The sequence below is a fragment of the Cricetulus griseus genome, chromosome 6 (assembly GCF_003668045.3).
Source record: "Cricetulus griseus strain 17A/GY chromosome 6, alternate assembly CriGri-PICRH-1.0, whole genome shotgun sequence".
Classification (NCBI taxonomy): Eukaryota; Metazoa; Chordata; class Mammalia; order Rodentia; family Cricetidae; genus Cricetulus; species Cricetulus griseus.
In genome coordinates, this window is record NC_048599.1 from 14,385,183 (window position 1) to 14,407,149 (window position 21,967).

Genomic DNA, 21,967 nt, shown 5'->3' on the forward strand with positions numbered 1-21,967 from the left:
TAAAAAGAAAAATTTTGAAACAGGGTCTCTGTTGCTGACCTGCAACTCCTTATATATAGGCTGGCCTTAATTGCATAGAGATCTGCCTGCTTCTGCCTCCTGAGTGCTGGGATTAAAGATGTTTTTTTGTTTTAGTGTGTGTGTGTGTGTGTGTGTGTGTGTGTGTGTGTGTGTGTGTGTGTACACGCATTCTTGGGACTGAACTTGTCTTGGTAGCATGCCCCTTTGCCCCCAGAACCACCTCACCAGCCAAGGTTTGAGGGCTTTATAGCAGATGTACCACATACAGCGAGTTTGTTCAATCAACAGAGTGAACACAGGAAACGATGTTCAAAGAAACTGGAACTCTCGATGTTCAAATTCTACAGCCACCATTTTACTTGATCTGTACTATTCAAGGGGAAAAAAAAAAAAAAAAAAAAAAACCGGAATCGAGACCCGATGGCATCCGAGGAGTTCCCTGAGGCGATTCATGCAGTCCTAGCTTTAATAGAGAGCATTTATAACTGTGTGAGCAAATTCCATTCCCTGCGACAAACTCTAGATTAGATGGGGGGAAAAGAAAAGCAACGTTTTCACATGCTTCACGGTCGACAGTTACGTTGTAGGCAGTTTGTTTTTGACCTTGAATATTCCTCAAAGAAATAACTCAAGAAGAACCGCGACTGTATCTCTAGGAGCCTTTTGCCTCTTGTCAGTGAAACGAATAGGAAAGGCAACCTATTTAAATGTAAATTCAAATACAGCCTTTTCTTCGACCCTCTCATCTCTTTGTTCCTTGAGACCTGCTCTGGAGACTGCACCTTCTCCCGCAGACACATCTCCAGGTGCTTGGGTGTCTGGGGCCGTCACAGAGTTACAGGGCCGAAAGCCCTGGGGGACTTAAATGTTCTATTTGCCCAGCTACCGGGGAGGGAAGGGGCTCTGGAAGCAGCGGGAGAAAACCAGACTGAGGAGGAGGCCAAGGCGTGCAGCCGGTACTCGACAGAGACCCCGTTACTAGGCAACCGCCGGCGTTCTTAACCGCCGCCCCAGCGCCAGCGCCGCGCCCTCGTCGCCAAGGAGACGGACGCCTCAACTCGGCCCTGCCGTAAACCCGCACGCTCTTTACGTCACTGCCGTGGCCGCCGCTGCGTGCGCGCCCTCTGCCCCCACCACCTCCACACTCCGCCCCGGCCGCCATTGCCTCGTGCCCGCGCTGGTCGGTTGGTGGCGCCTTTGTCCTACGGCGGGCAGGTGGGCGAAGCCGAGGCGGTCGCGGCGGGCCTGAGGCGGAGAAGCGGCGGGGAGGCGGCCGCGCTGGTAGCGGTGAGTGCCGGGAGGCGGTGGCCGTCCGCCGAGGCGTAGGACCGAGGGGCAGGCCGTTGGGGGGGGGCCCGCTGTGGGTCCGTTCGACGCGAGGCCGCGGCCTCTTCTCCGGGCGGGCGCGCGCGCGCGACGCTGCGCATGCCCGGTGCGGGGCGCGGCTGCCTCCGGCTCCGGTCGGCCCAGACCCACCCGGCTCTGGCCGAGCCCAGTTGGCGAGCGACGGTGGGCTGAGGTGGGCATCGATCGCGGCCCGCGTGGGTCGCCGCCGCCGCCGCCGAGTCGTCTTTGTAGGGTGGCGCAAGCCCTGGGCACCGGTTCGCGAAGCCGCTCGCCCGGGGTCGGGGGAGGGAGGAGCGCGAGGGGCTCAGCGAGTCAGTGGCGCAGGCGGGACTCGAACCCGGGCGGCGTCCCCCACGCCGATCAACCTGGGGTGAGCTGTCGCCCCGGGCGCATTCTCGAGATGTCAGCTTGTGTGACAGCTCGCCCAATTATGTGCAAGTGCACCCTGGGCCCGGAGAACCGGGCGAGAGAAACCGTACCCGAGGTTCGCACGGACTTGGCGCCAGAACCTACTGGCTTCCCCGGGCCCTAGCACTGGGCCCTTCCCGCTCCACGGTAGCGGGCCAGGGGCTGTGCTTAGGACCAGGTCTCCCCAGCTTCCGTCCCTCGCGCTGCATCTTTATTGCCCGCCTGCCATCTGTACTGTTTACGAAATGTTAAATGTTTTTCTTAAAACTGACTCTGACCCCACCGCCCTCCCCCAACACATTTGTTTAAGGCGGAAACTTCAACCCCAAGCCGTATAATGGAAAGCCAGTTATTTTTCTAACGCTCATTTAAAAAAGAAATAAATACCTGTCTATTAAAATAAACACTGTGTCCTTGTTCCTCCTGAAGTTGTGCGCTCCAGGCTTTGGGAACCACTGCCCTAGGAGTACCCGGTTAATTGTCGTGTTGTGGTTTTCACTGTATATAGAATTTTTCCCCCTGCGGCATTCCAGATCCCACTGAAATGCTTGGGATCTTCGGATGATAATTATTCTCGTTGTAAAAGGTTGCCATTATTGACTTTAGTCCCAGGAGCTGCAAGAATCATCCCTCAAATACACTGGGTGTGCCTCCTCAGTTTTCTTATAGCACTGTAGTTGTGGTAGCCACCTTGACAGTTCATGAAAGGATATTTCTGCAAACCCTGATGCGGCTTTTGACAACTGTACTTGTGTATCAGTCTGAGTGTGGAAAAGTAACTTTGTATCGACCTTTTGGAACAAGGCCGTAGTTTTTGCCTTGTGGGGATTGGAGACCGTTTGACCAATGGTTAACATGGATGTCTTTCCTTTTGATTTGTCTCTTCCCTTTAGCTCATCTTTTCACCTTTTATATGTTCTTTGGGACCCCTGACATGCATACTCTCAACATAAATGTAGAGACTGCTTTTTCTTGTATAATGAGCTGACCACATTGCAAAAATAAATGGCAGGCATTTTTCTCAATATCAGCTGTTCAATGTCCCATTGTTTACCTCTTCATAAATTTGGTTTTTATAAAATGTGAGAGCAGATTTACTTTAGTTCCTAAAAGGAAACTCAGAAAAGCCAACTTGGGCCATTCCAGATACCCCACCACCAGGGGCTGTGTAAGACAAGAAGTCTGTCTGTGTTCCTTGGGGCTGACCTTGGTATGAACAGAGTAGAACTAAACAGAAGGTCATTCATTGTCCTCAAATTTCTAAGTGGCAATCCCGTGCAAAGAAGAAAGGAGAATTTTATTTTACCCAGAAGTCCATTTCAGAACTTAAGCAAGTGGAGCCTCATCTACCAGTGCCCCAAGCTAACAATAAACAGCTTTTGGAAAGGCTTTAGAAGTCCCAGGAGCAAAGGTTTGCTCTGAAACTTCATTTTAAATAACCATTACAGGCCTTCCATGTTTGTGGCCTGCAGATGGCAGTGCCTTTATAAGCTTATTGCTACCGTGAGAACTGGAATTCACCTGTGATTTTAGGAAAATCTTTGGAATATGCCTTTCAGTTTTCCGTGTTTGACTCCCCGCATGAAAAATACTGTCTCTATTCCTAAACTCACCCTTGGTACTTAGTTACAGAGGGAATCCACAGCTAGCAGTGCACGTGGGAAACACCACTCATTTGCTCTGCAAGTTGTAAGATGGGTGCATTGGTGTTGCTATATGTGTTAGGAAGTTTTTGTGCATATATGGAAATGACAGCTCAGTGAGTTTTAAAAGTTCTTGCCCAAGATCACATATTAAGAAAATTTCCACAGTATTGTTGGAGATAAAAGATTTCATACACAAAACTCGGTAATGTTGCATAGTATCCATAGTCTAGGAGTTTTGAGGGCTCTCTATATGCTAAACGCCCGCGTGTGTGTGTGTGTGTGTGTGTGTGTGCGTGCGTGCGTGCGTGCGTGCGTGTGTGTGTCTATCTGTGTGATATATAGATATATGTAATCCCCTAACCTTGTGTGTGTGTGTGTATGATATGTAGATAAATGTGTGTGTGTGTGTGTGTGTCTGTGTGATATATAGATATATGTAATCCCCTAACCTTGTGTGTGTGTCTGTATGTATGATATGTAGATAAATGTAGTCCCAGAGATGAATATAATCTCATGATTTTCCCTCTGTTTTCCCATGAACTCCTCCACTTAAGTGTTCCTCCAAAGAATTATTCTTTCTATTGCATTGCTTCCTGAATACCTTGTGGTTGACAAATGATTACCATGTGTTTTTGAGACTGATACTTGCAAAGTTCACTGTCACCTTTTTGTGTGTGTGCTAAAAGATTTATCCTATATTGTGGAACAGATGTGGGTTCTTGAGGACCTGTGGAAAGACGACAGGGCACCTTAAGGATGAATCTAGTCTTCCCAGCTGGAGGGGGCTCAAATTCTCACAGACTGAGCCCACTCCCCCAGCCAAGGGCCATTTTTATTATTCTCCAATTTGCACCTTTAGTAAGTTGATTTCCGTGTCTCCAAAACATCCTAACCAAGCTTCCAAAGGGACAATGCCAAATGTAAAATCTCTATTAAGGAATATCACAGTGTGCAGGATTTTTCTCAACCAAGGTTTTCATAAGCTTTGTTCCCTTGGGAAACTCTCAGACATGATTTACTTATTTTAAACAGAAGGTGCTGAAAACTAAGGGCAGATAAAGATCAGCTGCAGCTGTGTAGGAGTTCTCCTTACAGCCCTGTGAACAGCATACACTGTTGTATGGACTATTCTGCTTAGAGTTAAACAGTTAAAAGAGCAGTGCCCAACAGAAAATGGCCCTCTGTTACTCTCATTAATAGAAGCTTTAATAATGAAAGGTAAGGGCAAGGCTACTGTCTAAAGCAATACCAGGGTGTCAATTACCTATTTATTTCTCTGGCTTACACAGTATAACATACAGTTAGGCTGTCTATTTAGAAATCTTCCAAAACCCTGTTGAAAGAAGACTAACCCTTAGACATCAACCATTAGAAAGAAGATGCTATGACAATAGCTAAAACATGGAAACACACAGTCCCTGAAAACAGTTTTAAAAGTATAATCACACTGTGACCTCCAAAGGAAACTGGACCATCCTCACAGGTTTCCAGGGGCTTAAGTTAGGAATGGTACAGTTATGGGCTCACTGACCCGTGTCATGGAGGGGAGTGCAATCTTAATGCTTTCCTTTATTGAGCATGTTGTTTTTGAAAGCATGTTACCTTCATTAGCCTGTACTCTGGCTAATGAAGATCAGACTCTTAAATCTGCAAGCCAGGGCTGTCTGTATTATTTTGTTCCTGGGGTCCTCTTTGATGTATTTTGTTTTACTACCTAAATGCAACTTTTAGGAAAAAGTTAAGATAGCCACATACATACTTTCACATCCACACCACTAAAGCAATGTTTAGTGTCTTGGAAGACATTCTTCTTTAGGAAAAGGTGTTCTTAATGTAAGGTATTAGCTATCTGACGGTCCACAGAAACTCTAAATATTCCTCTTGTTTCTAGTTGAGACTAAACTGCAACTTAGCCAAAAACTTAAGAAGCAATCTAGTTCACAGAATGAAGCTGAATCATTTTTAGAGTTAGGAGCTTTTGAAAACAAGTGGGAGCATAAACCAGAAGTTGTCGCTGTCAACAATCCTGGCTATGACTAGATTTTCTTTCTGACAGTTGATGATGTTTGTTATTTCCATTTGAACAGGTTTAGGAAGACTTGTAAATGGAAGGCCTAACTGTGTTATATTGTGTAAGTTGGAGGGATAAAAAGGTAACAAACTAGTGCTTCCCGAGTATTTGATGAGTCCCCTTAGACTTTAGTTCAATTACAGAATACTGGTCTCAGATTCTGTAAACTTAGGACAGGGCCTAGGAATTTGATTTTTTAATTGAACATTTGGTTGGGGATTCAGCTCAGTGGCGCTGGGTTCTGTCCTCAGTGCGTGTGCGTGTGTGTGTGTGTGTGTGTGTGTGTGTGTGTGTGTGTGTGTGTGTTGGCTGGGGAGGTGGGGAGTGTAAATGAACTTTCCAGGAGGTACTGACACATCACCATTAAAGCAGTGTGGCATAGGAATGAGCATATGTATGCAATATGTGTGGGAACATGTGTATACATGAGAGAAGGGATGGGAAGGTTTTGTTTCATGGACATAGAGTTTCAGTTTTGTAAGATGAACAGTTTATGAAACTGTTTGTGAGACTCTCCTTCCTGACTGTGAATGTCCACACCCCTGCTCATGTCCATTAACAAGAGTTAAGATGGCTTGGGTGAAGCAGATACTAGAGCACTTGCCTAGTGTACTCAAGGCCGCTAGTTCTACCCCCAGCACTGAACTAAAAGCTAAGATGATGGGAACTTTTTGTTGTTGTTTTGGGTTTGTTTTGTTTTGTGTGTTTTTGCTATAAATTTTTTAAGTAATGCTAAGAAAGTCAAGAATGATTATCTGTTTTCTTTCTGAATAGTGGACCAAACTAATAGACTGTGGCTATTAAGGTGTTAGAAAGCTGTCTAGAAAGAAGCTTGGTGGCTATTATTATTTTGACCATCAGTTCATTTTATATTCCATTATTAAAAGTAAAATCATGATACTTTGAAATTTTCTCCACCTCTTTTCTTTTACTGTCAAACTAATGGTCCCCAAACAATGCTACTGTAACGGGCAACCATCTGTCCTTTAAATTTGTGAAAACTTTATTATTAGTGTGTGTATGATATTAGTGGGGTGCACGTATGTCACCGCATTCATGTGGTGTAGAGTGGACAACTCTGTGGAGTCACTTTCTGCCTTCTTTACATGGGTACTGGGGTTTGAACTCAGGCTTTTGTGGCAATTGCCTTTATCCATGGAGTCACCTCCCTGGCAAAGGCTGCCTTGTTTTTAGGCAATGAAGGTTTGTTAACTTGGCTTCATTTTGGTAGTTTAGTTCGTTTCTCATATCTAGTACGTCCTTTTACCATCAGTTTTTTCCTTTTTCATAGCAAAGTGTTTTGTGACCTAGATTTAGTTTTACACTGGCTTCATCTATCCTGCTCTTCTCAGGCTAAACATCCTATGGTTTCCTGGTCTGTTAGATCTTTTGCATCATTCCTTTACATTCACATGTGCTGGGTAGTTCTTCCCTTTTCCCAAGCTGCTCTTCAGGTTCCACTGTTTCTTTCAGTCCTTCCTTTCTTTCTCCTTCACCTGTGATTTCCCAGTAAGGGATGTGAGCCTTATCATTTCTGCATGTCTGACAGCCTAGTACATAAGAATATTTTGTTTGTTTTGGTTTTGGTTTTTCGAAACAAGGGTTTCTCTTTGTAACCCTGGCTGTCCTGGAACTCACTCTGTAGACCAGGCTGGCCTCAAACTCAGAGATCCACTTGCCTCTGCCTCCCGAATGCTAGGATTAAAGGCATACACCACACCGCCTGATTTATACAGTATGAATTTGACAAATGACAACATAAAAGAAATATTCTGTATGTTAATTATAAACTATCCTTTTCAAGTTCATTGACTTAGTTTCCTGAAAACTAAGCTTTGCTATTTTGCTGTTTCACTGAATCTTACCAGCTTTAAAACTATATTTTAAATTTTTTGTAGTCCATGGTTTACTTTAGATTAGCTTATCTTCATGATTCTCAGTGAATCTTTAGTTGATTTGTCTCATTGAATCAATATACCAAACACTAGAATATTCATTTTTATCAAGAAGACACAGGCTCAGAGAAATCAAGTGGTTTCACTGAATTCCTTAGTAGGGCTTCAGCTCAGATCTGCTGACCGAAGCATCCCAGGATCCCAGAGACAATCAGATGAAGTGGGGAGTCTAGTCAAGCAGGAACTCATTTGTTGCCCCACAGCAAGCATCTTTTAAAGCAAAAAACTGCAGAGCGGGAAAACAGCCAGCCAATGGTTTTAAAGGTCAGCCTATCATGCACCTAGGCGCCCTGTGCTTTACCTCGTGAACACAGCTGTTCATGCAGTGACCTCATCTGGTTCCATCTTGGCAACCAATCACCCTTTTTTGCAAACCCCTGAGGACTCACCCTCCTGACTTCCCCTCTGCAGCATCTTTGACTGGCTCGTGTGCCCTTCACATTCCCCCTTTTGTTTTAGACCATGGCCCACCTCATTTCCAAGTACAGGCCTCTGGCACCTCCACAGAGGTTCACCTCTTATAGCACCTTTTGTCAAGGTTCACTCAAAAGGGAGAGAGCCTCAGGGCTGAGCCTATCACAACGTACACGAGGGGTCATCAGTTGGATCTCTTGAGTCTTTGTTCTGATTAGTCTGACCAGCCTATTGAAAAGGCAAGGCCCAAAGACACAGATTAAGGTTATTATTATAAAGGGACCCACCAGGGTGGAGATCAGGGTCATTGATGGCCCAATGAGCTGGTGGCCTAGTGTTGGCTGGACCGTTCTTAGAGGGTCTTTCCATTTGACCTTAACTTGGGGTTTGGGGTCTAGGTGCCCCCAATGTTTTTATAACTTAGATTCAGTTGCTCCCTTAGAAAAATTCAAAATATTAATAGTAAATAAAGCCATTTACTATTGGCTTTGTAAATGTTGTAAATGGGAGCTGATTCCCCCTTTTTGTTTTAAAGGTTGTTCTTTAAGGCACTGATGGTTTCTTTCTACAATTGCATGTCCCTGGGGGTTGTAAAGGATTCCTGTAGTATGTTTGATGTGCCATCTATCGAAACATTCTGCCATGGAATTACTGGCAAAGCAAGGGCCATTATCAGTCTTAACCTGTGTGAGTAATCCCAGGGCTGAGAAACACTAGAGGAAGTGGGCTTGAGCATGTTTGTTCTTTAACCCCTGTATGTGCAGTGGCTCAGTAGGCCCCTGAATAAGTGTCTATGGAGACAAAAACATACTTCTGTTTGCTCCAAGATTTGCACAAGATAAATGAGAGGATGGAACTAGTGGGCACCTCTTAAGGGGCATGCCCTGGAGTCCTGCTGTTCCCACAGAATACACATTTGTAGTGATTGATATTAAGGATTGCTTCTTTTCTATACCACTACATCCAGAGAATTGTGATAAATTTGCCTTCTTTCTTCCTTCTCTTAATTATTCCAGACCTGTTCAATGTTTTGAATGGGTAGTGCTACTACAGGGTATGGCTAATAGCCTGGCTTTCTGTTAACAGTATCTTGTTCCTCTCTTAAGGCCTATGCTAAATCAGAGGATTCAATAATATATGCTTATATGGATGACTTAATTTTGGGACATCGGGATCCAGCATATCTGGAGGGCTTTGTTGCCTAGGTACTCCAATTGTTTAAAAAAGGTAGCTTTACTGTGGGCCCAGAAAAGGTCCAGAAGGTACCCCCCTTCAAAGCACTTGGGTCATAGCTCACGCTGACACAGGCTACCCCACTTAAACCTGTTCTGGAGGTGCCTCTGAATCTGTGACCCTGACCAGCTCCAGCACTTACTGTGGGAGATTAATTGGCTGAGACCCTGGGTATCAATCCCCACAGAAGACCTGGTACCCCTATACACCCTGCTAAAGGACAAGCTGCCTCATGATAGTATAACCATGACAAAAGAGCACCACGAGATGCACCTTGTCTTTCAGAAGGCCTTGGACAAATGCTCTCTTGGGAGGTATTTGGGGACTAGGCCTTGGCTGTTTGCTGGAGCCTGAGGTTACAGTGGTTCTAACCCAGGACGGGGAGCTGTTGGAATGGATCCATATCTCTTTGGGAGGTACACCCGGGTCTACTCTCAGGCAGATCAGCTCACTGGTGTCATTATACAGGGCAGGACCTAGGCCCGGTGACACTATGGGCTAGACCCCATACCATTGTCTTCCTCTTTCGGGTGGTGGATGTTGAATGGCTTGCTTGTGCTAATACTTGCCTTGCTCTCACCGTAGAAGGATTTATGGGGAGTGTTGATTGCCACTGTGGACCGTCCAAATGGGCATCTCTTTTACAGAGACTCCCCCTCGGAATGCCCTCCTTGTCTCCCTCTGAGCCCATCCCTGAGGCCATCTGCATCCTCACTAAGGGAGGCTGAATGGGCTCTGCCTAGGTTGCCTTTAGGGGACACCAAGCGACACCAAGCCACCAAAGATTTCAACCCTGCCAGGGTTCTGCCCAATATAAGGAAATGCTGGCTGTGACGCTGGCATTTCAGGACATCTCCCCATATCCCACAAGCACACATCTGATTAGATAATAACCCTATATCCTCCCTCATGGTGGTTCTTAAAGCCCTTTTAGAGGGTTGAGAGGCACCAATTTTACCTTCAACACCTTTGGGGGCACTCCAGCCTCCCAGAGTTCCTGACTGAGGGCAATGAGTGGGCAGATAGACTGGCAACAGCCCCAGAGGCACTAACTCTACAGGAAGCCACCCAATTGCATGATATGACCATGTCAATTGGAGAGGACTACATAACAGATTCCCAATGATTCTACAAAAGAACTAAAAAAGATAGTTCACTCCTGCAAATCATGTCAACCATATCTAAGAGCTCCCCCTCTCCATCTGCCAGGAGTTAACCCTAGAGGGTTAAGGTCCAATAACCTCTAACAAACGATGTTAGTCATTTTCTAGCTTTTTGGCAAACAGAAGTATGTTTTTGTCTCCATAGACACTTATTCAGGGGCCTACTGAGCCACTGCACATACAGGGGTTAAAGAACAAACATGCTCAAGCCCACTTCCTCTAGTGTTTCTCAGCCCTGGGATTACTCACACAGGTTAAGACTGATAATGGCCCTTGCTTTGCCAGTAATTCCATGGCAGAATGTTTCGATAGATGGCACATCAAACATACTACAGGAATCCTTTACAACCCCCAGGGACATGCAATTGTAGAAAGAAACCATCAGTGCCTTAAAGAACAACCTTTAAAACAAAAAGGGGGAATCAGCTCCCATTTACAACATTTACAAAGCCAATAGTAAATGGCTTTATTTACTATTAATATTTTGAATTTTTCTAAGGGAGCAACTGAATCTAAGTTATAAAAACATTGGGGGCACCTAGACCCCAAACCCCAAGTTAAGGTCAAATGGAAAGACCCTCTAAGAACGGTCCAGCCAACACTAGGCCACCAGCTCATTGGGCCATCAATGACCCTGATCTCCACCCTGGTGGGTCCCTTTATAATAATAACCTTAATCTGTGTCTTTGGGCCTTGCCTTTTCAATAGGCTGGTCAGACTAATCAGAACAAAGACTCAAGAGATCCAACTGATGACCCCTCGTGTACGTTGTGATAGGCTCAGCCCTGAGGCTCTCTCCCTTTTGAGTGAACCTTGACAAAAGGTGCTATAAGAGGTGAACCTCTGTGGAGGTGCCAGAGGCCTGTACTTGGAAATGAGGTGGGCCATGGTCTAAAACAAAAGGGGGAATGTGAAGGGCACACGAGCCAGTCAAAGATGCTGCAGAGGGGAAGTCAGGAGGGTGAGTCCTCAGGGGTTTGCAAAAAAGGGTGATTGGTTGCCAAGATGGAACCAGATGAGGTCACTGCATGAACAGCTGTGTTCACGAGGTAAAGCACAGGGCGCCTAGGTGCATGATAGGCTGACCTTTAAAACCATTGGCTGGCTGTTTTCCCGCTCTGCAGTTTTTTGCTTTAAAAGATGCTTGCTGTGGGGCAACAAATGAGTTCCTGCTTGACTAGACTCCCCACTTCATCTGATTGTCTCCGGGATCCTGGGAGGCTGGGGAACAGGGGAGCAGTGCACTTACCCTTCCTTGAACCCCCTTCAGCCTTCATGGTTGGGCTAAGACCCTGCAGCTTCTAATGTGGGAGCCCTAAACTCCCAGATCTCCACAATTTTGTCTTGATAATAGTGTGGCCTAAGATAAGCCACATGTTTTTTGTGACCCTCATATTTCCTCATCTGCAAATTGGATTTTTGAGACAAGGTCTCACTGTGTAGTTCCAAATGAAAAGTTGTGAAAGGACTGGATCAAGTCATTCACATGGTGTTCTGTGCAGGCTTGGGGACAAAGTGAATGAACACTTCATACGTGCCCCTTTCCAAGAATGTTATGCTAATACAGTTAAAGATATAATAAATACAGAATGAAGGGGTAAATATGAGGGCATGTATAGTATTCAGAGTGAATTTAGCTTAAAGTGCTGATTAGAATAAATGCAACAAGAATGGCTTTTTTTGTGTGTTTGTTTTTTGTTTTTTGAGACAGGGTTTTTCCATGTTATAATCCTGGAACTCACTCTGTAGACCACTAGGCTGGCCTCAAACTGAAAGAGATCCAACTGCATCTGCCTCCCAAGCGCTGGGATTAAAGATGTGTGCCACCACTGCCTGGCCAGCATGGCTTTTTTTTTTTTTTTTTTTTTTTTTTTTTTTTTTTTTAATCACTGGCATGTGACAGTAAAACTCATCACAGTTTTCCTGATTTACACATGTCACCAAAGCTGCCATCTTTAGAAACTGTGATTTTGGAAATTCAGTAGGTGATATTTGTTGTCTTTGTGGGTGTGTTATGGGGGAGGTCCTTCTGTGTGTGTTTATCTTATTGGTTATTGAATAAAGCACTGTTGGCCAATAGGGGAACAAGATAAGTGGGACTAGGAGTTGAGAATTCTGGGAAATGTAGTAAAAAGAAGTCTTGTGATCTAGGCAGGTAGTCACATAGCAGGCAGACTCATATTGTAAGCAGGGAGAAGCAGGAAATCGCTCTTCCTCCTCCTCTCTTCTCTCAGGAGCTGCCATGTGAGCCCAACAAGAGGATGCATGCCACCAGCATTCTCATCAGAAAAGTCTTTATAAAACATATAGATTAATAATTATGGTTGATACTTAAGACAGAGATAGCAGATAAGAAATCCTAGTCATTGGCCAGCAGCATTGTAATTAATATAAGACTCTGTGTGTTATTTTGGGCACCCATGTGGCGGGCTCAGGCAGCTTGGTGGAAAGATTTATCATTACAGGTATGGTTTTGCAAATGGTGTCATCTTCATATAATGCCAGTTTAGTCACTCCTGATTGTTAGTTGGTTTTCAGCTAAACTTTGGTGGAAGTTTTATTTGTTGGCAGTTATTAGAATTATATGGCTTCTGGAATATGTTTCAGCAGTAATAGTGGTGCTGTGAACCATGTAAGTCTCATGGTTCACACTGCTGTTATGTCTCATGCTCATTGTTTTCTGTTGCTGTAGCCTGCTAAGTAGAAAAATGTAGTTTGAAGGTTGTTTCAAAGGCCATGTCTATGGCTCCATAGTAGAGAGCTTGCTTCACATGGCAGAAACAGCAACAAAAACCTTTGTTTTATAATGGTTTATTCTCTCTCTCTCTCTCTCTCTCTCTCTCTCTCTCTCTGTCTCTCTCTCTCTCTCTGTGTGTGTGTGTGTGTGTGTGTGTGTGTGTGTGTGTGTGTGTGTGTGTGTGCGTGCATGTTGACCAAAGCAATTCATGGTACTATGAATGCAACACGTGGGTTTATAACTCAAGGGCCGCTGTTGAGCCCTGTCTGGCATTTTGGTTTGAAATAAAACTGTAGATTGGGAACTATACACTGTTTGGAAAATTTTCACCTATTCTTTCATGGTTTAAAATGGCTTTGCTGCTTCTGTATAACATGTTTTCTTGATTATTTTTCCAGTTTCTCCTTTTCCTGTAAATCCCTTCATTGGTGTTAGTTTTCTTGAAAAAAAAAATATTTTACTGAGAAGTGCTCTTAACTTGAAGCTTTCAGAAGACTGCTTGGCAATCACAGGTGTTTGGACCAAGGTTATGTATGTATCTCTTGGTGATTATGGTAATAGTGAATCGCACTCATCTTGCTGATAAAATGATTTAACTCTACAAGTAGTATCCAGACAAAAGTGGAGAAGACATTGAGAGACTTTGTTTGGATTTTATAAAGGTGTTTGACCAGAATAATGTGTCATAGAAACAGAAAGATGTGGATGGAAGTTTCTGTTCTGCCTGGTCCCAAAGCTACTCTGCCCCAAATAAACACACAGAGACTTATATTATGTATAATTCATAAACTGTTTGGTCAATGGCTCAGACTTCTTAATAACTAGCTCCCTCTTAATTATTAACCCATAACTATTAATCTGTGTGTTTCTACATGGCCTTATTTACCAAGGAATGCCCTCAAGTCCTGTCTTCCCTGTAGCTACATGGTGTCTCCCTGACAGCTTCTCTCTGCCTCCTCCTCTACCCAGAATTCTCCTGATCTGGTAACCCCGCCTATACTTCTGCCTGGCTAGTGTTTTATTCATCAACCATTAAGAGAAAAATATATACAGAAGAACATCCCCCATCAGAAAGAAGCCATTTTTTACTCAAAAGAGGCATTCCACCTGTCTTTGGAAATATTCCCAAGTTGCTGCCACCCTCCTATTGACTGACTACTAGCCAATCATAAGTCCCTATTTCATGTCCAAAAAGAGGTGACTCTTGCTGCCATTTTTCTTCTCCTTGAGATGAATCTCATTTCTGTTTCCTTGATGTTGGCTGTCTAGCTCTCTGAGGAGTCAGGAAGAAGATAATGTGATTAGTACAAAAGCTCTTTTGCCAGTAACTGCATGTGCATTTTCAAAGAGACGCTCCCTAGCCAAACCTTTGCCTCCTGTGGCGGAGGTTTGTGTGTGCTTCGATCCTGAGGGCTTCAACAACAATGTTGACAATGGTTTCACTACTGACTGAAAACCTCTCCACACTACCCTAATGGGCAGTCCTCCTAAATGAGATTCTTAGCCAGAAAATTCCATTTCATTGTCTCTGTATGTCAACCAAGCTGAAAGATTGGTGAAATGAAGGCAAAAAGGCAAACATTTGGCAATCACACTAAAAGTGTGTTGGCCTCCAAAGTGAAAAATGTAGTTTGTGTTGAGAATGCAACTCAGTGTTAGAGAACTTGCTTGCTAGAGCCACAAAACAAAACTAGTTATGGTGACGCACACCTGTAATACAGCACTTGGAAGACTGATACAGGAGGATTGTCTTGAAATTGGGACTAGCCTGTCTCAAAGAAGGAAGAAGTGGGGAAAGGGTGAGGAGTTGAATCCTCTTTTCTTTTTCTTTTCTTTTTTTGTAGAGGAAGCATAAGGCACAACATCCATATATATCATTGCTTTGTATTATTCAAGAAAATACTACAAAGAAGTTGTGATAAAAAAAATGGCTTAAGTATATAATCTTAAGTGTTGTTTAAGTAATCTTTGAATTGTTTTTAGCAACTTGAATGTAAAATATCCCCTTCCTATCTCGAACCAGTTTTGTCTCAAATTTTCATAATATATAACCACTGTGATCTTGTAATTCCTATATGGTAGCACTCACAGACTGGATACAGTGTAATACCCTTTCATATGTAGAGGGTTAGACAGAAACTTACCAGTTAACTTAATACCACAGGGAACAGTATGGCACCTAAAAAATCCCAGCTCTCCAGGGTATCTATCCAGCAGGAAGATCTTGAGTTCAAAGCAACTTGTGCTACAAACATACAGCACCATTTGTGTGCATATACTAGGTGAGTCCCAGTGATTTTTTTTTTATATTTTTTTTGTTAGTTCAAATTAGGAACAAGCTTGTTTCACATGTCAATCCCTTCTCCCTCTCCCCCACACCCCTCCTACCCCCCCACATACCCCCCTACCCATCCACCCTCTACTCCCCAGGCAGGGTAGGGCCCTCCACAGGGGCTCCACAAAGTCCACCACATCTTCCTGGGCTGGGGCTGGGCCTGGGCCCTTCCCTATGTGTCCAGGGAAAGAGTGCATCCCTTCACGTGGGGTGGGCTCTCAAAGTCCCTTCTTACACCAAGGAAAAATACTAATCCATGACCAGGGGCCCCCTAGAGTGCAGAGGCCTCCTCATTGACATCATGTTCAGGGGTCTGGTAGTCCCAGTGATAATATGAGGACTATGTGTAAGTAGTTAGAGGTATTATATTTCCTCCAAACCCTGTCTGCTCTGTACTTGAAGTGTGTAGTGATCAGGCTAGGTCATTGATATAAGCCCTTGCAAAGCTGAACTTATTCTTCACAATTATACATTTTTTTAAAAATGTGACTCAGAGCTATGCTCAGTGGGTAAAGATACCTGCTTGCCAAGCCGACAACCTGAGCTTGATCCCTGGAACCCATGTAATAGAAGGAAAGAACCAACATCCAAAAGCTGTCCAGCCATCACACCTGCAGTTAATCGTTCACTGTGATGCCTGTTGGTATATAATGTATGATTTGGATATTTGTGAACTTAACTGTAAATTACAGAAGCTCCTTCCACAGTATCAAACCTCTGGCAGCCATTTCAAGTCAAGTCTTAACTTAGAAAATATACCCTGGCTTTAAATAGAGATTATATTCTGTGACTTGGTAATTCAGAAGGTAAAGAATGATTTGGGCAGAGTAAGTTTCTCTGGCTGTGTAGATTCATGTTCTCTTCAGTTTTCTCAGAAACATCCTCCAGGTCTTAATGTAGAGACTTCTGATTTAAGTGGAGTTACAGGTCTTCCTCACTTGCATGAGAACTTAAAAATGGGCATCTTACAGGGTGAGTGGAGCCTATACTAGACCATTTGAAGTTTTTCATACTGCTGTGGGCTTGCACATGATTGGAAACTGCTTGGGCTTTTTTTTTTAATGCATAACTATTGTTTTAAAGCATTCTATTATCTGAGTGCTTAATACCATTTGAGTCACTGGCTGTGATGCTGTCACTGCTTACATGGAACAAGAGGGATGAAGCAGTGTGTTTCATTTGTCAAGTTTGGAAGTTCTAATCCATTCATTTGTTTCCTGAGAAGATCAGGTGTTATTTTGAATCAGATTGGTGTGTTTCCTTAAGTACTCTTGTTACCTCTTAGAATGTGGTATTTTAACAAAACATATTTTAACTGTGTGTGTTTATCAGCTTTTCTCTAAGCTCTTAAAGACACCGGTATCCTTCCTTATTTATCCTGTGGCACATGCCACCCTCTCTAAATGACAGGAATGGTTTCTCACAACCCATATACAAAATGTTCATTCTTACCTTGGCTTATGGATGTGAACAAATGATATTCTTTGATTTAAAAATTAGTTTCTCTCCTACATCTCATTCTGGAAGATTTTCATCCAATGGAAAGCAACCCAAAATACATTAAAAGGCTGTATTTCACTGAATAGTGATGCTTTAAGACTTAATTCTAGCTTCTTTATAACAAAGTAGAATTATTTACCTCCCCCCCCACACACACACAAATATCCATCTGATAGCCATCTTTGCCTCCCTTTGGACAAGGCAACGTTAAGTTTAGCATTTGGCAGGGTATTGAGATGTTGACATAATTAAATTTATGCAAATTATTTTTATGTACAAAATAGAGGGTCATCTTTTAACCTGTAAGTCATGAGACCATACACCCTTAACTTAATAATAAAAACTGTCCAAGTGCCAGTAAATCTCTTGAATGGATTTCCTTTTACCAGCTGGTTGCCAATGTAGGTTTTTTTTTCCTCCTTTCTTTCTTTTTCTTTTCTTTCTTTCTTTATTTTTGGTTGTTGCTTTCATATAAAATGTGCTGATGATCTTGTTTTTATTCCGTAGCATTGAACAGATGGGTTGATTATTCTTTTCAGATATTAATAAGGCAGCGGAAAGAAGAAATATGAATACGGCTCCATCAAGACCCAGCCCCACACGAAGGTAAAGTACCCTGAAGCAGTGAGTTACCTGGGAGAGTTGGGCTTTGGGGAGTTAAGCCCAACTTCACACATCAAGGGTCTTTTCTTTCCCCCAACAAATCAGAACCGCTCAAGCAAACAAGAACCCTGTGTGAAGGGCCTTACTACTTTTTAAAATCATACATCATGAGATACAGAGGAAGCTTTGTGTTTTCGGTGACAAAACCAGCAAGTTCAGCTTGCAGCATGAATTGCAGGCAATTGGAAGAGGATAAACCTCTATCTTTCCCCAGCTCACGTGTCATTGGGAGCCTTCAGAGCAGGAAGAGGGCCCCAGGGTCGTGTTGGTGTGTGCCTGCCATGCTGCACTGCAGCAGGCAGCAGAGATTTGACTCTTCATTGCAAATTGCTGCCGGCCCAGATGTTAACCCAGGTTTGCAGAAAGAGCTGCTTGAGAGATTGCTGCTGTGCCTGTGCTGCAGATCCCGTGTGCTCGCATGTTTGGGTTACTTGTTTGAGGGGAAATAAAAAGGGCAAAACACTCCACTTCTCAAAAGTCTTCCTTTTTCTGAGCTTTTCTGAACATAGAGGGTATTTTCCTAGTGTGGTCTTCCTTCCAGTATAGACAAAAAGTCATATCCTTGGTGTGTACTCTCAAGATACAAAGGAAAAGCTTTGCCAGTGCTCCATTGAGATTGTATACACACTTGGTGGTCCATAGCAGCTCACAAGTGGGATGCAGTATGTGCAGTTCCGTGCCGATGCAGATCGACGAAATATAGTTCATATCTGATGTCTCTTGAAGGCTCGCTCACGTGTACTCTGGATTTTGCCTTTGCTCCTAGGTAAAATGCCAGATTTCCACAGAGAGTACAGCCTACGAGAAAGCATATTCCAGGCCAGTGAAATGTCTCAGAGGGAACAGATATTTGACACCAACCTGGCAGCTTGAGTTGGATCCCTAGGACCAACATAGTAGAAGGAGAGAACTGACTCATATAAATCTCCTCTAACCTCCACATGTGTGCGCCGTGGCACCCCCTGCATAGACAGAGTAAATGTAAATTTTGTTTTGTTTTTGTTTTTGAGACCGGGTTCTCTCTATGTAGCCCTAGCTGTCCTGGAACTAGCTTTGTAGACCAGGTTGACCTCAAACTCACAGAGATCCACCTGCCTCTGCCTCTTGTGTGCTGGGATTGAAGGCGTGCGCCACCGCCACCACCACCCAGCTGTAAATGTAATTTTTAAACCAAACTGCATTCCCTGCGTGAACTAAGCTTAGTTCTCCAAACAGAACCCTAATGTACAGAGGAGTTGAATTCAACACAACTGCAGCTACGCCACAGCTGTCACATGGACGTCCTAGCTTTTGGTTTCACTGTACAAGAAGGCACATTGTATTTTTTTCTTCTAACCCTTTAATGCCTGTGACAGGCTGCAAGTATAGCTCAGTTGGTAGAAGGCTTGCCTTGTGTGTACTAAGCTCTGGGTTCAATCCCCAGCACCACATAAACTCTGTGTGGTGGTGCAGGCCATAATCCCAGCACTTGAGAAGTAGAGACAAAAAGGAGTTCAAGGTCATCATCGGCTACATAATGAGTTCAAGACCAGCCTGGGATACATTAGAGCTGTCTCAATAAATAAATAAATGAATAAAAATAAATAAATAAATAAAGTTTAAAAACAAAAACAAAAGCAAAAGAATGATTGTGGCTTTCAGGTAAATACTGTGTTGGTTGACTTACAGGTATGTGTAAGTAACCTAGAGGACACAAATTCTTAAAACTTAAAAAATGTCCATGTATTGTCTTCTTCCATCAGGCTGCATCTGATTGTGGTATAGATTTAGGGCAGTCCCATCTCCATTGTTACTCACTGCCTCAATAAACATGGAGTGGGGTAGCCAAAAGTTTGCATCTCATGGTCAGAATTAAATGGTTTCAGGTTGAAGTTATAATTGCCAGTGACTTGAAAGAGGAGACTTGATGTGTGTTATTTCCAGAGAGCTCTAGTGTGTATTTTTTTCAATTAAGTGGCTTGAGTGAGTATGCAGTTTATAACTATGAAGACATTGACTCTGCTAGAAAAATCCTCCCCCTGTGATGCTTGTGATATCTGGATAGAAGCAGTTATGTTTTTACAGACTGGAAACAAAATAAGGAAAGTACACCCACAGTTCATAGAACAGTCATTCTTGTTTCTGTTATGAATTAAAGGGGCATTTTGTATCATCCTAATGGTGTTTAGCCAGGTGCTTCTCACATTTCTAGTTGCTTATAAATATTCAACATTGCAGTTTTGGAAAAATCAGCTCACCTGTTTGGAATCCGGTGTAGCCATTGCCAGGGCACTAAATTAAAGAGATTAATTTCATCCCATCCTAAAATGCTGCTACATAATGTCATCTATAAGGACAGCGTCTTAGTCTTTCTTCTATTACTGTGAAGAGGCGTGGTGATCAGGACAACTCTTGGGAAAGGAAGCATTTAATTGGGGGCTATCTTACAGTCTCAGAGGCTTATTAGTACATTGTCATTAGGGCAGGGGCATGGCAGGACTCATGGCACTGGCTCATAGTCTGAGAAACTCCGGACTTCTGAAAGCGCAAAGACCACTCCCAGTGACACACCTCCTCCTAATCCTTTCAAATATATGTCACACTTACTTCTTGGTAATTAAGCATTCAAGTGTGTGTGTGTGTGTGTGTGTGTGTGTGTGTGTGTGTATATATACATATATATATATATTCATATTCTTAATCAAATAAAGGGCCATTCTTACTAAAACTACCACAGGAAGGAATAATATTTTTTTCTTTTAATAATAGCTTTCCACAAGCAAACAAACATAAACAGCATTAGAGAGAACTCTTTCAGATGATCTCCCTGCCAGACAAACAAACATGCTGACACCTTGATATACCTCAGAACTAAGCTCTAAACAGATTATTCGACTGTAGAGGGTGAAGCTTCCTGCTGTGTTCACAATCAGCAAGAGGGATTGCTAGGCTACTGTCATTTGATTACCAGATTTTCTTGTGACCTATGACTGGGTTCCTTGGTGGATTATTTAGCACAATGATGTCTATGGCTGTGCTTAATTGTTTCAGGGGAAAACAGGATATTCACATTTGGTAAAATTTGTTCTGAGCACCATAAAACCTGAACAAAAGCCCAAGTTTTTACCAAAAAAAAAAAAAAAAAAAAAAAAAAAAGTCAAGACAAAGTTAACTTGCAAAGGTAAAGCAGCATTGTTTTGTCACTGCCCTACCCATGCTTCACTCTCTGGACACAGCAGTAGAGCAGCAGTGGGTTACAAGTATAGGTGGGGCAGGGCCAATCAATCCAGAAGGACGGTGGCTTCTAAACTATCAGTCCCTTGGGTGCATGCATCCAGTCAAAGCCTGAGGTGATCCCAGTGTCAGCGTTGAACTCCTTCATTGAGCAGCCCTAACCTTGCTGTGTGCCTAGCACAGGGCTGCACTGTTCTGGAGTAAAGCCTGACACTGAACTGACGGTCAGCATTTCCTTAAAAATACACCATTATGTCTTGATTCTGTCTGCTTTAAAACAAAAAATGTTTTTAGATATGCTGGCAAGGCCTTCATAACACTTGTTTTGCTGGATTTTAACCTTGAGTGTCAAAACACCTATGTATCTTCAGGAGTTTTCACAGGATTATCACCTCTTTAGGTATCTCTGTAAACACAGTTCTGCTGGGCTTGCTCTGTGTTCAGTAATGTGCCTCCCTAATGACTCCAGCTGTCAAGAAAAATTCTGACACTGTTGGCCTGGCCAAGCATAGAATCTGCATGAGGGATCCCTACCCAGGATCACATTTCAGCCTGGATCTCGATTGTACAGACCTTGGGCTGCTTCCTTAGACTATTTTAGTGCACTACATACTTATTATCCAAGTTATCTGTAGCTGGTAAACAGGCATTGGTTTGCTTTCGGTGCCTGAGTTATGATTCTTGTGACCCAGATTTTTGAAGTTGCCATTTTCAGTCCTCCTTGAAAACCAAATTTTGCAGCACACCCCTATGCCAATTTGGCCTCAGATACTGTTTCCTAAACTTTCTCATATTACCTAAAGAACAATAAATAGAATTGCTTTCTCCACACAAAAAGCTATCCAGGGGATTTTCTCCCTTACATTTGTGAAGTGTGTTGACCATGTATCTCTCTGGTGAAAGCCACTGGGCATTAATTAGCTCATCAGAAGTAACCTGGCTCTGGACAAATTTCCTGTATGACCTGGGCGTTTTCACCTTGTCCATATGACCTCAACTTCTTCTGTAATTGCTTGTTCCTTTGGTATGAGATTGCCCCAACTTTGAATGGCATCACAGTGGAAGACTCTCAGCTGTGATTTACCTCTTCAAGAAAAGTCATCAGCTCTCAAGAGGTGCCACTTTGTCAGCCGAGGAGCTACCCTGCTCCCAGAGAGAAGCTTGAGCACCTAAAGAATTTGCATCTGTGAAGTGTACATCTCGTTGTACCCTGTTTTCTACATGCATTTGATGATAGGGTTCTACAAGTCCCTTATTTCTC

At 43.4% G+C, this 21,967-nt stretch overlaps 1 protein-coding gene across 2 annotated transcripts in view; it reads left to right on the forward strand.

Moving 5' to 3' along the window:
* Positions 1-1,174: 1,174 nt before the first annotated feature.
* Positions 1,175-21,967, forward strand: part of Ncoa5 (nuclear receptor coactivator 5) — a 37,270-nt gene continuing 16,477 nt past the window's right edge. For both annotated transcript variants that reach the window (XM_027423425.2, XM_027423426.2), the window contains exons 1-2: positions 1,175-1,308; positions 17,370-17,436. In XM_027423425.2, coding sequence (XP_027279226.1) covers positions 17,399-17,436 — 38 coding nt within the window. In that variant the 5' untranslated portion in view covers positions 1,175-1,308; positions 17,370-17,398. The remainder of the gene's footprint in view (positions 1,309-17,369; positions 17,437-21,967) is intronic.